Source organism: Octopus bimaculoides, chromosome 24 (assembly GCF_046866305.1).
Source record: "Octopus bimaculoides isolate indiv1 chromosome 24, ASM4686630v1, whole genome shotgun sequence".
In the NCBI taxonomy this organism is placed as follows: domain Eukaryota; kingdom Metazoa; phylum Mollusca; class Cephalopoda; order Octopoda; family Octopodidae; genus Octopus; species Octopus bimaculoides.
In genome coordinates this window covers 31,781,392-31,798,994 of record NC_142951.1, presented here as the reverse complement: position 1 = coordinate 31,798,994, position 17,603 = coordinate 31,781,392, and the positions used below count along the sequence as shown (strand labels likewise).

The 17,603-nt window shown below is 35.2% G+C and overlaps 3 protein-coding genes across 4 annotated transcripts in view; 1 reads left to right on the top strand and 2 right to left on the bottom strand.

Annotated features, from left to right (window-relative positions):
• The window catches only part of LOC106880766 (isoleucine--tRNA ligase, mitochondrial), a 110,368-nt gene that overhangs the window by 27,795 nt on the left and 64,970 nt on the right, over positions 1-17,603 (bottom strand). The window lies entirely within an intron of this gene.
• LOC106880787 (glutathione hydrolase 1 proenzyme) overlaps positions 1-17,603 on the top strand; it is an 88,028-nt gene that overhangs the window by 6,789 nt on the left and 63,636 nt on the right. For both annotated transcript variants that reach the window (XM_089341050.1, XM_089341049.1), the window contains exon 2: positions 13,713-13,792. In XM_089341050.1, coding sequence (XP_089197176.1) covers positions 13,713-13,792 — 80 coding nt within the window. The remainder of the gene's footprint in view (positions 1-13,712; positions 13,793-17,603) is intronic.
• On the bottom strand, positions 4,460-17,323 carry LOC149131263 (essential MCU regulator, mitochondrial-like). The gene has a single exon (XM_089341055.1). The coding sequence runs from the start codon at positions 17,262-17,264 to the stop codon at positions 17,007-17,009; it is 258 nt and encodes an 85-aa protein (XP_089197181.1). The 5' UTR covers positions 17,265-17,323; the 3' UTR covers positions 4,460-17,006.

The window sequence follows — 17,603 nt, the reverse complement described above, 5'->3', positions numbered from 1 at the left end:
AATGTGAAGGAGAGGGTGGAAAGACAAAGCTGTAATAGAAATGGCAGGGGTTCAGTAGATGGACCCCGATGATGAGCAGGGGACCACATATGAAGCTTTTTTTCCCACTGAATCTCCAAACATGAACTCTACACCTCAACGGCCAATGACAACTATGGCTACAGCATCTGCACTATCTGAAACACTTGTTTTCTCTGTAGGGAATTTGTCAAATGTGCAACCTGGATTTTCGAGCCATGAGCAGAAGCATTACTTTGCTTGCTGGAACATTAGGACCTATGACAGCTTTGACTGCAGCCACCGAGGGACATGGTGAACTTGTTGGTCAGAGCTGGCTCAACCTACCCCAGGTAAATGCCACCACAAGTACAAGCACCCAGTGATGATGTAGGGCAGTCTGCTTGCCCTGCCAGCGTAAGTCGGATGGTCCCTCAGGGTCCAAGACAACTGTTCTCCTTGGAGTTGCATAGGTTTATTGTTGAGAAAGGGTTTTGGGGAAGAGACTAAGGGAGGCAATGTTAGGGAAACAAGAGAGTTAAAGAGTTTAAAATGGTGGGATGGATTGAATAGGAGAAGACACTGTATTCAATTGTGTTATACATGGTTAAGAAAAGTGGTGACAAATTATTCAATAGGTGCAGGAGTGACTGTGGGGTAAGTAGCTTGCTTACCAACCACATGGTTCCAGGTTCAGTTCCACTGCATGGCACCTTGTCTTCTACTATGGTCTTGGGCCGACCAAAGCATTATGATTTGGTAAACTGAAACAAGCCTGTCATATATATATATGTATGTGTGTGTATATGTTTGTCCCCACACTATCACTTGACAACCAAGGGAAGTGTGTTTACATCCCCCATAACTTAGCGGTTCAGCAAAAGAGACCAATAGAATAAGTACTAGGCTTACAAAGAATAAGTCCTGGGGTCGGTTTGCTCGACTAAAGGCGGTGCTCCAGCATGGTCACAGCCAAATGGCTGAAACAACTAAAAGAATATATATATTATCTAATAGACACAATACATACGTTATTTACAGTTGACGGATATTTGTCCTCATCTTGTTTGTTGCTAACACTTTTAGCTAGGTTTTGATGGAGTTTCTCTAAATGTCTCCATTGAAGTCTAATGTCGGTTCCGTACCGATTAGATAATACAGTTCTATATTTAAGAGATGAGGAATTAGGTACATCATTTACATTCGACGGATATAGAACAGACACAATACATGTTTTTATGTACTACTAAAAACATGTATTCTTTTACTCTTTTACTTATTTCAGTCACTTGACTGTGGCCATGCTAGAGTACTCTTTCACCACAACTTTCTCTCCTGTGTGGTTGTTCAGTAAGAAATTGGGGAACCCTCATATATCGTCTAACAACAGGAGAGTCCATCATATATATATATATATATATATATATATATATATATATATAATCATCATCATCATCATCATCGTTTAACGTCCGCTTTCCATGCTAGCATGGGTTGGACGATTTGACTGAGGACTGGTGAAACCGGATGGCAACACCAGGCTCCAATCTAATTTGGCAGAGTTTCTACAGCTGGATGCCCTTCCTAATGCCAACCACTCAGAGAGTGTAGTGGGTGCGTTTACGTGTCACCCGCACGAAAACGGCCACGCTCGAAATGGTGTCTTTTATGTGCCACCCGCACAAGCCAGTCCAGGGGCACTGGCAACGATCTCACTCGAAAATCCTACGGGAGCCAGTCAGGCGGTACTGGCAACGGCCATATTTATGTGTGTATGTATATATGTGCATGTATATATTTGTATGTATGTATATATGTGTATGTATATGTATGGATATATGTGTATATATGGTACTGTCTCCTTGCCTTGACTTTATGTGACAAATTTTAAACGAGTGTCACCAGCATGCAAGTGGTGTCCTTCGTTTCCAATCTTCTGTGGTAAAAAAATGTTTGGTCATTGGAAAATATTACTTTACTTGGAAAACAGGTAAAGATTGGCAGCAGGAAAAGCATCTGGCTATGGAAAATCTGCCACAAATATTCCGTGCAATAAATGATGATGATGATCATCATCATTATCATCATTATAAGTACTTACAACAGAAGTAGTCATATATGGTGTATTGCTTCATCAGCAGTATTTCACACATCTGTATATATATATATATATATATATAATGGTGTCTTATGTGCCACCCGCACAAACCAGTCCAGGGGCACTGGCAACGATCTCACTTGAAAATCCTACGGGAGCCAGTCAGGCGGTACTGGCAACGGCCACGCTCAAAATGGTGCATCTCATGTGCCACCCGCACGTCATACCAGCCATGACGAAGGGAAATAGCCCTGAAACTCGAGTCGCCTTTATATATATATATATTTATATTTATATATTTATATATTTGATCCTTTATATTGAACACTCAATATTTCATCTACATTCAATACTTTCTTTCATGGTGCCATCCATTTTTATTTTATTTTATTTTATATTGTATATTATATTATATATTGTATATTCCATATTCTATACCCCACATTAGTTCTGCAGGAATATAAATAAAACATAAAAAACAGACAGTGTTGGAACTCTTTTAAGCAAAATAATATATTCCTCTATACACAATCATACAAAAAACCCCACCTTTTTTGTATTTATTTTTACTCGCATATATATATATATATATATATATATATATATACACACACACACATATATATATATGTGCGTGAGAAGACCCGGTAAGCCAAGTAAGATCGTTGCCAGTGCCCCTGGACTGGCTTGTGCGGGTGGCACATAAAAGACACCATTTCGAGCGTGGCCGTTTTCGTGCGGGTGACACGTAAAAGCACCCACTACGCTCTCTGAGTGGTTGGCGTTAGGAAGGGCATCCAGCTGTAGAAACTCTGCCAAATTAGATTGGAGCCTGGTGTTGCCATCCGGTTTCACCAGTCCTCAGTCAAATCGTCCAACCCATGCTAGCATGGAAAGCGGACGTTAAACGATGATGATGATGATGATGATATATATATATATATACATATACGTACATATATACATACATGTGTATAAGTGGATGAATGGCTGGGTAGTTGTGTGGGTTGGTAAGTCTTTATTCCACTCTCACAGAAACTTTGTTTAGTCATTCGAGTCATGTACTATTATCAGTCACGTTTGATAAACGAATAGTGAGTTAAGCTGTGTTTATCAAACATTATTATTACAAAGCAATATATCTGCACTTTTATCTAGGTTCAGATGAGTATACACACACGCACATATATATACATACTCACACACATACATGTGTGTATATATAATACAAAAATCATATATATATATATGTGGGTGTGTGTGTATGTATGTATATATATTTATATATATGAGAGGTATTGGGATCTAGAAGACCCAAAGAGTGGCACGTAACGCTAAGTAAGTGCTATGGACAGACCGTAGTTAAACTCTTGGTTCGATAATGACACGAGTGAGGAAAGAAGCCTGGTGTATATAGATACATGTGTGTGTCTGGGTTTTGAATCCCTGCGGGAGCTTGTTAAGGCTTTTGAATTATATTTATTGTCTCTGGTCATTTTCCGTGGAAAAATCGGGTTTTCTCTTTCTCGTGTGTTATTAAAGGATATTTAGCTGCTGTTTATATTTTTTACTGAGCCTGCTGTCTTTATTCAAGTGGAATTGGGTTGAAGTGTTTTCAGTGCATTGACCGAGAGGGAAAATTTGATATTTTAGATCTATGCCTGTGAGGGCATTGATCTAAGTGCTTGCTTATGGGAATTTTCCTGGTCATGGAATCCCGGATCTGCTGCTTGTGTATTGTCAGTCTGTTCAAGGTCAAGCTAGTTTGATCTGTGTAGTCCCACATTTGAGGACAGTTTTTTGATGCACAGGTGAAGTGATTTTCTTTTTTTACAAAAAAAGGGGAAATAAGCTATATCAAATCTCTGACAGAGATGTAAACAGTAGCAATACGGAATCGTAACATATAACGATTAGCCAGAGATGATTTTTAAAATGAGAATATCTGAAATAAACTTGACTGCTCTCACAAAAGAGAATACTGAAAATGAACCCGACCACTCTCAAAAGTTTAGTAAAAAGACAGGTAAAATAATCCAGAATCCTTGTCTGGTACTGGATTGATCCCAAAATCTAATCAGTTCGTGCCAGTCACAAGACCAAACATTTCTGTAAGTTTCAACCAATTCCATCCAGCAATTCTTGAGATATCTTGTCCATAGACAAACAAACAAACACAACTGAAAACAATACCTCCACCTTCACTAAGGCAGAGGTGATGATCCTTGAAATAAAAATGATAACTACAATTATAACAACAACAACAACAATAATAATAATAATAATAATAATAATAATAATAATAATAATAATAATAATAATAATAATAATAATAATAATAATAATAACAATCCAAAGCCAATAGAACAAGTAGTAAATACTTTATTTAAGTCAGAAAGAGGAACAAAATGTCAGTTTTTCAGTGTTAATTTTTTTTAAAAACAATATTAAAGAACAAAGTGAAAACAAACAGTGGGGGGGGGGGGGGGGAAGATACAATAAACAATATTATTAACAATTTGTAATTAATATTCAAGGTATGGGTTAAGTCGATTACATTGACCCCAGTACTCAACTGGTACTTATTTTATCGACCCCGAAAGGATAAAAGGCAAAGTCGACCCTGATGGAATTTGAACTCAGAATGTCAAGACAGACGAAATGCCACTAGGCATTTTGCCCAGCATGTTAACAATTCTGCCAGGTTGTTGCCTTAATTTGAAATTAACGTTAATTAACATATGGTGGAAGTGAGAAAGTTAGAGAAAGGGAAGAAAAAAAAGGAGAAAGTGAGAGAGAGAGAGGTCTAGATTTTGTCAAATTTTTGAGTTTCTCAGATAAATTCATTAATTTTTTTTCCCTGTTAATTTCCAATATTGTTTGAATTAACATGAAAAACAATTTTCTTATATGTCATGGGGCTTTTATTGTGTCGCTCTCGTCTTCTTCTACAACTTTTCTTTATTTTTTTTTTTTTCAATTTCAATAGATTTTATCTCTTTTCACACATGAAAATGAAATGTCAAGTGGACCCCCCCAAAAAAACCAACAAATTTATCCAACAACCCAATGTGGTGTGTGTGTGTGTGTGTGCATATCTATGTATAAGTATATATACGTGTGTGTGTGTGTGTGTGTATATATATATATATATATATATATATATATATATATATATATATATATATAGATATGTATGTATGTGTATATATATATATATATATATACATATATACACATACGTATATATTCCATTGAACAATGAAACAATGAAATGGATAGAAAACATAAGCAGAAAAAAAATGGGCCGGAGGGGGGGGGGAGAACCGAACAATGGATTAATAGCAGTATTTCCACAATAAAACAAAGAATACTTAAAGGAAAAAAAGCCATAATGAATTTTAAAAAAACACACACAAAATAACAAAAATACTACAAGCAATTACCATCTTTTATTGTTTTGTTTTTCGGAAACATTAACTCTTGAAGTAGGAAGCAGTGTTTTAAGGGTGATAGGATGTGCTTTTAGAGAAATCTATGTATGCCTGTCTAGCTGTTTAAATATTTATTAATATGAGAGAAAGCAAGAATAATCTGAGTATATAGATACAGGCTTTGTGTATTTATTCATATATGCTTTATTACCTACACATCTATGTATCAATATTTCTATCTATCTACCTACATATATATATATATGAGAATAATAAAGAAATCTGTAGGTATGCATACGTTTATGTATGTATTCACATATACTTGCAGATATATCTACATATCTAATGTCTCTAACTAAATTTAAATTTATATATATATATATATATATGGCGATTTGTTGCAAGTAGTTAAGGGAAAGATTTAAAAGACTAATTTGTTTCTAATGAAATTTCATTCGAAATTAGGGGAAAAGAATCTTCTTATGGAAACTTGTCTAATGCTGCAGCGTGCCTACGGGGAAAACTTTTGGAGGTGTATGCAATGTCAAAAGTGGTACCAGCATTTTTGGATTGGGAAGAACCACCACAAAAGATGAAGCTAGGTTTGAAGCTTTCCACCAAGAATGATGGTCATGTTGTGGTAGCAGTGTGTGCTGTGATCTCTGAAAATTGTCACCTGATGGTCTGTGAAGTTAGAGTTACTGCAAAAAGCTGTTATCAGTAAAAGTTTGTGCCACAGGATTTCAAAACTAAAAATACACTGAATTATGTGGATTATATATATAAATAAAAGATGGAGGTGGAAATAGCACAGAAGTAAGTCTAAGGCATTTGAATTTAAGAGATGATTTAATAAAAATGGTTTTTTAAATTATACGAAGAAAATATTACCAGTAATAGTTTCTTTATGTAATTTTTAAAATCATTTTTATTAAATTCCCTCTTATGTAGGTGTGTGAAATGGGGTGTATTTGCATACAGGCGCATACACATAATCAAAATTATTTATGTGGGTTTACATAGACACAAATGTGTGTGTGAATGTGTATGTATGTGTGTGTGAATGCATGTATGTACATATAATTTTGTTTATACATATGTATATATATATATATATATATACACATACATGTATGTTTATAGTGTCTTCATCATGACTGTTTTCCCCATGCTGATATGAGTTGGACAAGAATTCATGAGGGAGTATTCTACGGCCTGATGCCCTTCCTGATGTCAATCCTCGCCTTCAAGGCAGGTACTTTATTTCACTCTCAAGGCATTGGTCAGCCCAAGGCTAGAGTAGAAGACGTTCGCCCAAGGTGCCATCCAAAACGATCTAACCCCAAAATCATGTGAGTGCAAATCAAACATCTTAAACAAACAGCCACAAGCTTCTGTGTATGTATGTGTGTATAAGATACAAGTGCTTAGTGGAACAAATGAACAAACTGGAAAAACACAATACATGTGTGTGTGTGTGTGTGTGTGTGTGTGTGTGTGTGTATATATATATATATATTATCCTTAAGCAAGAATGTTGTTGACATTGACTTCAAAGCTTTGGCCAGCTAAGCCATCATCAAACTGCAATGCATTAGAGTCTGAGGATGACTTAGCCAGCCAAAACTTTGAAGTCACTGTCAACAACATCTTGTTTAAGAAAATAAACTTGAACTCTACAAAAGCATAGAGTACCCCATCAGATTAATGAACAATTGTTTTTATCATAACTGAACATAAAAGCAAACATTAATATGTGTGTGTGTGTACACACATGACTAGTTAAGAAGTTAAAAGAGTGGCTCAAGTGCCAAGAGTTCCATGAATAGCTTTTTATCAAAAAGTGCTAAGTGCTCTACACAACAGATGACAGTGCTCAAGATATCCGAGATATAGAGTTTCAGCTTAAAAGTATTCTTTAGCCCTTGTGACAGATAGTACAGCTTGGGCCTGTTCGACCTGGAAATATCTACATCTAGTTGCTGATCTAACTATTCAAAATGTATGAGGAAACTATTGTTATATGCAAGTGAAGTTCCACTTATTTAACTAAACATGCCTACACAACAGAAATTACTGTTGCGAGTGTTTGTTGCCACTTAGCTATACTTTATATATCGGATTCGTTTTGTAAAGTGGCTTATGTTGACATTTTAGTAGATATGACGCCGAAACATGTGAGATCTTTGTTGTGATATTTAGACATGTATATGGTGGTGTGTGTAATGCCCGTGTGCACATGCGCTTGTACATTGGGGTCAGATGCTTAAGACACTTGCTTTGCAATTGTGATGATACTTTGGACTCGATCACCTTGGGTAAGAATCTTCTTGTGCTTTGTGTGTGAAAATGGAAATGAACAGAAACTGCAGAAGCCATCAGATAAAGGGTACTTCTGACATGCATTTAACAACTGACATGATAGCGTATTCTATAACCTACCCCCACCCTGTATCAAATATGTATTCTGAACGTAGTTTTAAAGCCCTACCAGTTACACCCACCTCAATTTATTTCTGGCATAACAAATCTCAGTGATGAGAAAATCAAAAGTCATGGGGTCAAGGGGGGAAAAAAACCTTTGATTTGTCTTCTTTTTTTTTTTATTTAACCCCCGGTTCATTTTCAAATCCATTCTAACCATGCAAGCATAGACAGAATGGCTTTGTTTATATAGTATGTATGAAGCAACAAACTCCCTCATTCAATAAGTTTTTTGTTTCCATTCACACAGCTAGTCAAGCACTCACTGAAATGGCTGCATTGATCGGCAGGTGACAGGGGATGAGTGCAGACATCTCAGCATGATGACAACTGCATGAAGTCTCAGAGTGTTTCTTTGTAGCCACACACATACATGCACATAAGTGCTTTTATGTTTATGTATGAAAAAAATAATCATACATTTTATATATGATCATACATACATATATATATATATATAGGTGTGCACACATACACCCACACACACATATATATATATATATTCATATAGCTGGGAAAAAAATGCCCTTAAAATGGTTGTGGCACTAGTAACCAAGACCAAGTTTCTTGAAGAGCAAAGTGCAAGTAGAATAAGGTCATTGTTAGCAACCTCTAAAATTGGTCAACAAACAAAGACCTTGAACTTACACCCAAAGGAAAATGGTTTAAAAAAAGAAAAAAAGAAAATCAAAGGTGGAGGGGTGCCCCAACATTTTGATCCTAAAACCACAATTAAACCTAGGTAAGAACCTTTGGCCAAACAACAACCATTGCGTAATTGTTTTTCCCCCAGATTTTAAGAAGATAAGTTATTGCCCAAGCTTGGGAAGAGGTGAAGTGGTAGGGTTTTTAAAGGACACAAATTAAATAAATAAGTCCCACTTCTATGACAGTGAACAGGTTTGATATTCTGCTTCGATGCTGCTAAGATTCTGGAATGTTAAATAAATGGACAGAACTAACCAATGTTCTTAAGTAAACACCAACAAATAGCAGTTATAATGAGGTAAATCTGTCTCGAACCACATATGACTGTCTTCGAGAAGGATACATTAGATAAAGTAGAGCTAGGTGATTCTCTGCCCCCTGCGGGGAGTTGGATAGAATGGTCCTGGTTGAAGCACTTTTGACAAACTGGTCTGCACAATCAGGGTTGGTCTGGGTAAGAAACAACAACAACAACAACAACAACAAACATAAAGCAACCAGCACTAACTAACAGCAGGTTGGTCTAGAATCATAGAACAGAAGACACGAGTCTTAACTGCAGTCCGTTGTTTTGGTATGAACTAAGAATCTAAAACAGACACAGTTAACATTCAAGGGTGTTGTAGTTATTTAACCCCAGGTCAGCTCTGACCAAGCAGACATATAGTCAAAGGTTCTCTGGCCAAGGTCATCCCATTTTCTGTTTTAGATTATCCCGTGTGTCCTTCCCGTTTTAAAACAGTTATAGCATGATTTGAGTGAGATTTAGCTGTTGCTTCTAGAAGCTTGAATGACCAACAGTCTACCTCAATGACTTAAAAAAGGTTGCTGTCAAATGTGTATACACACACGTGTATATATATATATATATATTTGTGTGTCCTTCTTTCATGTTGTATCTACAGAGTGGTGGTGAAAGGACTGGGGGGGGGGGAAGCTCCTTCATGAGTAGGAAAGAGAGAGGGGGGAGTGTATTTGTATGCATGTGTGTGTGTGTGTACATATATATATGTATGTATGCATTATCAATAACAAGTACATTTGTAAGCATTACTTGAGAAACAAAAAAGAAAAGAAAATGAGATTCATATTGAAATTCACATTAGTACAGATTATATATGTATGTATGTATAAATGCGTGTATGCATGTATAAATGCGTGTATGTATGTATAAATGCATGTATGTATGTATAAATGCGTGTATGTATAAATGCGTGTGTGTACAAATGCGCATATGTGTACTGTGATTAAGTATCAGAAAATGGATATGAACATTATATATGTAACTATATCTGCGTATTATATGTGTGTGTGTATACATATATATATATACATGAACACATAGATATGTATATATATATATATATATAGTTTGAACTCAGATTGCAAAGAGCCAGAGGAAATGCCACAGCATCTTGGCCTAAAACTATGTCTGCCAATTTAATCCACCAACCATTTTGTGTAATTGCAAACAACTGCAAAGCTCTATGTGTGTGTGTGTGTGTGTGCGTGTTTTAGCACGACTGAAGCATGAAATTTCATCCACATCACGAGAAAGTAACTAAAACAAACCAAGCAAATAATCTGGACAATTACAGCTAAGTGTCACTCCCAAAAATCTTCAGTGATGTCATTCAATACCACAACCATTAGTCACCATCACCACCACCACCATCGTTATCATCATCATAGGCATCAGCAGCAACACATCTAATGAATAAACAACCATCCCTTCTCTATATATAATAAATGTCATCCTCTAAGTGCAGACCAGCACAGGGATCATTTTGATACTGGGCTGCAGAGAAAGAATAAATTTTAAGATTTTACTCTATTTTATAGACTATCGCAGTCTGCAGCATGTTTTTGCATTACATATGTATTATATATATATAATGTATATGTAATAATTAGATTATATATTATATGCTTTATTGTGTTTTGTTATGCATGTGATCTCCCCAGTCTGTGGAAAAATTTGTCTCGCATGAAACCAGTCTGTGGTGCAAGAGGTTAGGGACCGCTGTGCTAACCCTCACAGTACAAATAGATAGCAGTACTGGTGCAGAGGACAAGGGGTTTCTGTGAGAGCCAAAAGGTAAACGAAGGTGTGTGTGTGTGTGTGTTTTGATGTAGAACAGTATTGTGACACAGAAGCTGGTGCGAAGAGTAAGCAACACAACTTAACAGAGACACTACGCTGCACAGGAAGGATACACAGAGACAGTGTGCCGTACAGGAAAGATACTCAGAGATTGTATTGTATAAGTGCGCCACAGAATTATTGTTTTAAAGGATATATATAGACAGATGTTGAATGGTACAAGACTGATATACACAAGTGCTGATCTGTACAGGAAGGATACATAGAGAAACTGTGCAGTACAGAAAAAAGATACTCAGTGATTATACTGTATAAGAGTGTTACAGAGCCAGAGTTTTATAGGAGTTATATACAGATGTTGTGTGATACAAGAGTGATGTGCACAAGCTGTTCTATACGAGAGTACCTCAAAAATTGTACTCTTTCAAGAGTAATACAGAGGATGTAGTATAGAGGAGTTATAAACACAAGCTGTTCTGTATAGTAAACACCTGTAATTATTATGAAGGAATATAGGTAATACATGTAATCCCTTCATAAGAATTATAGGTGTAATAAAGGTCTTTGTTGTATAAAAGATGTTGCTAAAATTAACCCTTTAGTATTTAAACTAGCCATATCAGGCCCAAATCTTCTACTCGTTTTAAATTCAAACTGGCCAGATGCAGCCTCTCACACCTACATGATAATGTCATTCTAAAATTAAACAATTACATCATCAAAGTCATGATCAGTTCAAAACAATGTGAATACATAAGCATTACATCTGATAGAATAATCTGGATGCTGAAGAGTCAAGAAAAATTTAGTTTTCAAAAAGTCTACAGAAATAATGAAGGGACAGTGAGTAAAATTAGAAGTGAAGCAGATATGATCTAGTGATGGTCATGCTTGAATTTAGAATTATAAACTGAAGTGGTGCAGTTTAGAGCTGGGTGGCATCGAGAAGAGCAGAGATAAATATTTTGAACAAACACATATATAATTTTACATATTGCTGAGAAACTACAGCAGTGATTCAGGGGCCAAGAGTTTCATGCAAAACACACTAATCAAACTACTCAATAAGTTTGCAAGAAACTGTTGGCTTCTTAGGTCAGTGATGGAGTTGCCCAGGTCTGATAAAATAATATAAACATTCTACTTCGCTCTGCCTCTCATATTGGCATAATCATGTGTGTGTGTATATGTATGTATGTTTATATATATATATATGATTAAATGATGATATATATATATATATATATATATATATATATATATATCATTCTGTATACAATACTTAATGCAGATATATACCCAGATAAACTGCAGTATTCGTTTTAAATGGCATCTCTTATAGCCATATAGCATTAAAAACCACACAGCACCAGTGACCATCGCGGTCACTGGTGCTGTCTTTTGTGACTGATATATTTCTTTGTTTTTTGTTGTTGTTTCTTTTAACACTTATATAGCCATAAGATCTGCTTTGGCGAGTCAAATACAGCAGCAATTTCCAGGCTTTCAACATGTATCTGTGTTAAGTATGATATACAGAACGCTATTTTTAACTAATGTCACTTCCATCACTAATAATGAATACATAAATATACATACACATTTATTTATATATAAGTTTCCAGTTAAGTTCCTCAATGTGACTTAAGGACATGATGGTAATAAGAGACTCAAAATAGACAACAGAGTGAAGTCTCAGTTTTGAATAAATGTATGACATCTACCACATGCATAGAACTACATTTTGTGTAGAGTACTATTTACCCTACTCTACTACATGTATAGAGTACATTCTTTATTCCCTCTTATGTACATCCAAATGCATACACATTTTAAATGTCCAAGATAAGCTGTTAAATAGATTAAACTCTGTCACACTAATAATATTCATTATTGCAAGTAAGAAATCTTGCAATAATGATATATATATATATATATATATATCAGTAAATTTCAGTTGTCATCAGGAGTCTTGTTCCTGCCTGGGTGTGCACAATAGAACCAGGGTTGATATGAACTTGGAACTTTAGCTTATAAACTAAAAGTAATAACACTATACATGTGTCAGTGGCTGAGTGAATAGGAATGTTGTTACTTTTAGTACAAGAGTAAAGATTGCTAGTTCGAATCCAGTCTACACTTTTGTAATTAAAGCAGAGGAATAAGACAACTGATCAAGACCAAAAGTAAAACCAATGAAAACAGTGTAAGATATACATACATCCACACACATAAATTATATATATATGGAGAAATAGAGAGAGATATAGTGTGTTTAAAAGTCTCCATGCAGTTATATTTTTATTAAAATAATATAAATGCACAGTGATTTTCATAACATTTTGTGTGTATATGTGTGTGTAGGTAGAGCCCTTTAATCACAGTATAAAAAAATGTGTGTGTGCAAAGAAACAAATAAGACTGCTTGGGTTTCATATACAAAATATATACACATAGGTTTCAGAGAGTAAGTTCAAATCACTTGAGCAGTCTTAGATCTCATCTGCAGATATATATATATATATATATATATGCACATATATTTTTTTTATACTGTGATTAAAGAGCACTGCCTGGTGCAGTTAATCTATTTTTCATCCCATAGCACAACAAACACCACTTCAGCACAAGATAATAATAATAATACAAACATATCACAGTTCATATCGCTACTGCTTCTTCATTACATTATTTCAATAGATATTCGATTAATTAAGTAATTACATATTTAGAAATCTAGAAACTTCCAGCAAAGCAAATTAAATTGTTTTCCTTCTTTCAAATCTCTTCAAATACTAAAGAAATTACTAATTCATTAAATTAATTCTTTTTTTATCTTCTACCTTATTGCGGACTACCTTTTTCTTCCCGTGTATTCAATGTGAAGCCGGATCACAATGCTGACAACTTTACAGATGAGGGCACAGAGGTCCTTCTTAATGAAAATGAACACAAAGAATCAAATAAGTAAGTCAATTTTTTTTCTTTCCATACTTGTGACATTAAAGTAAGTCCTCAACCCAGAGATATAAATCTTTCACTAACGAACATATACAAACAGGTATGTGTGAATGTAGATGGTGGATCTGTGTATGTGTGAGTATATATATATATATATATATATATATATATATATATATATATATATATATATAATCCAAGAGAGTTAGGGGTTGAGGATTCAACCCACTAAGGGATAGTATCTATCCAATATACTGCTGGGAGGGTACCCAATTATTGTTACACTAGTGTTATACCAAGTGTAATAAGTGGGTGCGAGTAAAAGGGGGTTATATATATATATATATACCGGAGTAAGCACATGAAATGTGCAACAAGGTGGAAAAAAGAGTACTCAAATACCAGAGGTAGAGTAACAGTCTTTTGTTATATTTCTGCTGCTTTTAAATAAAGCATATTACTCTACCTCTGGTATTTGAGTACTCTTTTTTCCACCTTGTTTCACATTTTATGTGCTTACTCCGGTATATATATATAGTTTTATCTTTAACAATAGTGTTGATGGTGATTTTGAAGTTTTGGTCTGCTTAGCCTTTATCAGACAGTCCAATGAATGCCAAGCAGGCCAAAACTTCAATGTCTTATCAACACTATTCTTGTTAGAGAATAAATACATATAGACTCAACAAAAAATATGAAGTATTCCTTCAGTTTAATGTAAAATTGATTTCATTAGAACTTGACATAAAAACAAACATACATACACACGTTTATATGTATACACACACACATATAGATGCCATATTTAATATATTATTTTTATGTGTGTGATGTGTATATATGTGTGTTGTATTGTTAAATATGTGTGTATTCATTCATCCAGTGTCTCAATAATAATACTTTCTTAACATTGGCAAAATGTCACAAATATGTAGGCTGAAATGCTCTCCCCCCCGTCAGTCAATTGATTTGGGGGATAGTGTGAGGGTTCCCCTGTATTCCTCATCATCAAGTTTTGGCAAAGTGCCAAAGATTTCACTGCCATCCTCAAGAAGAAAACAAAAAAGGAATCAAAGGAGCAGAAATTGGAAGTTGTGGCATTCAAACTTTCCCCAAGGTCGTTAGTGGTATAAAGCTGAGATAGGGGAAAATAGGTTATTTCATATAAAAAGGAAAAAAAAAAAGTAGGTGATAAAAACAGTGATGGTAGTAGTGAGACATTTCACAGTTGAGCGACCCGACACACAAACCGTGTATTTTGATATGCTGAGTGTTGCAGTGTGTGTGTGTGTGGTGGTGGGGTTAATTAGTGTGAGATACATAACTAATTAAGGTGTATTTGAGAATCTGCGATTGCTGGCTGCGAAATACCAACAGCATCGTCATCGCTGTAATCAGTATAATTATAGTAAATAATTATCACTAATACTGTTACATAATGGTAAACAGATAGCACGTGACATGCTTCATAGAAGACAAGACAGGGGCATTGTATTCTAAGAATTATTGGTCTAGAGAGAGAGAGAGAGAGACACACACACAGACAGACAGATAGTAAAAAGAGATAAAGACAGACACGCACAGAGAAAGACAGGCGTATATATATAAATATATATTTAGAGAGAGAGAGATAAAAAAATTAAAAAAGAGACAGACAACCAGAGAGATTAGACGGTGATTGAAAGAGCTTTCGATGGGGGAGGGGGTGTGGTAGATTAAAAAGTAAACACAGATATCAATGGATTAAGAAAAAAATGGTTACTATGCAACCGGGATAAATATTTATATTTATCAGCTGTAAAAAACAAAAAGAAGGAAAGATAAAGTTGAAAAATAAATTTGAAAAACAGAAACAACAAATAATAAGGAAAAAAGAAAGCTTTCTAGAAGTTCTAGAATGTACACACTACTAACGTGGGGATATATATATATATATATATATATATATATATATATATATATATATAGAGAGAGAGAGAGAGAGAGAGAGAGAGAGAGAGAGAGAGAGAGAGAGACAATACTTTTGTTTTCAGAAAGATACAAAAATTATATATAACAGTTGTTATTCTACACAACCACATTATAAATTTATATATTACATAACAGTAAACACACATACATTTTATATGTATGTGTGTCTGTGTCTGTGTATATATATATATATATATATATATATGTATGTATGTACGTATGTATGTGTGCAGTTATATGCATGCACAGGTAGTTTTTGCAAGATTAGCTAATTTTTTTACAGCCAAGCACGACCTTGCTACGAAATAACGGATACAAAAAAAAACGCAGCCATATATATATATATATTATATATAATTATATTATTATTATAAAGGTATTTTCTCACGTGTCTATATGCGTGTTCACAATACAATGAAGATGTCACTAAGAAAAGTATCGTTCATATAAAAAGAAAAAAAATACTAAGTTACACAAGTTTAAACGAGAAGTTGTCATGTCGAGTGTGGCTTCTTCCATTGTTGTTGTTGTAGAGTTCCAGTTCGATCTCGATCCAGTCGTGGCCATCCTGTATTTTCTTCTTTTCCCCGCTGCTGCTGTTTTTGTTGTTGTTGATCGAGTCTTTTGATCGAAGCATCATCCATTTTGCTTCCATCACAACACACACAAACACACACATTTGCATGAATGTATCGTTTTTAATTACAGACATTCAATAAGAGACCACGGTGAAAGTGGCACGACTACTTTTGGAAACTAGTCAAGCCACAAGCCACTGCCAACTGAAAAAAAAATAAATGCCTTTTGTGTGTGGGCACGCCTATATATATATATATATATATATATATTTACAGGTATATATTTACGAAACGAACAAAGTTTTTATAAAGGTGCGTGTGCTCATTCTACCAAGTATAGAAGGAAGACAAAAAAAGCAAATATATTGATATATATATATACATGAGTGAGGGTTAGCAATTTACGTTTTATAAACTAAAGTAACACTAAGGCTTCTTTTTTTTTTCTACTTCTTGCCTGAAGTAGAAAATTACTTATCTGTCTAGCAACAGAATGCCTAGATGCCTTCCGTTGCTAGTCCTCATTCCCTGCTCTTCTGGCTTGTAAAGGTGTGTTTCAAACGCCATCTCTCCACCATCACCACGTCAGTCTGTTTCAGTTGTTATTATTATTATTATTAATTGCTGCTGTTACTATTATTATTGTTGTGATTGTTGTCGCTGTTTCTCCTTTAATCGTCGTCGTCGTCGTCGGGAACGAAGATATCGTTCTCTTCCAAGAAAGCGGCGCCTTTCCGACTGACACTCGCTCCCAAATAGAGAAACGGCACAACTGTCGACATGATTTTGATCATACTGAATTTAGTCACCGGCGGTTTGTTCAGCATCGCTCCGGTCGTCGTGGTGACAGAAGTCCGAACCGGTACAGAAGTCTTGTGTAACTTGTCCTTCACCTGAGCCAGAATTCGACGACACGGTGCGGCAGCCATCTTTGTTTGCACTAGAGAGTGACACACTTATAACTGCTCACAGAGTTGCCTCCCTTAACTGCACACCTCTAAATACGCGAGCAATTTTTGTATCCTACTTAACGTAGATGTGCTGCAAGAACATCGTAATACTGCAATATTCGCCTTGAGAAAGCATCTCCTATGGGTCTTTTACCTGCGAGGGTTCTTTTTTAGTATTATACGAGATGCTTTATCATGATGCTTTTTAGTACTATACGAGATGTTTTCTCATATCGCAGGATTGTAGTTTTCTTACTGTACAGTTACATCATAGGATATAGTGATTTCTATTCGATACTTATATTGCTTCCTTCGCTA

Coding starts and splice junctions, on each gene's coding strand:
- LOC149131263 (XM_089341055.1), bottom strand. CDS start 17,264: ATGGCTGCCGCACCGTGTCGTCGAATTCTGGCTCAGGTGAAGGACAAG.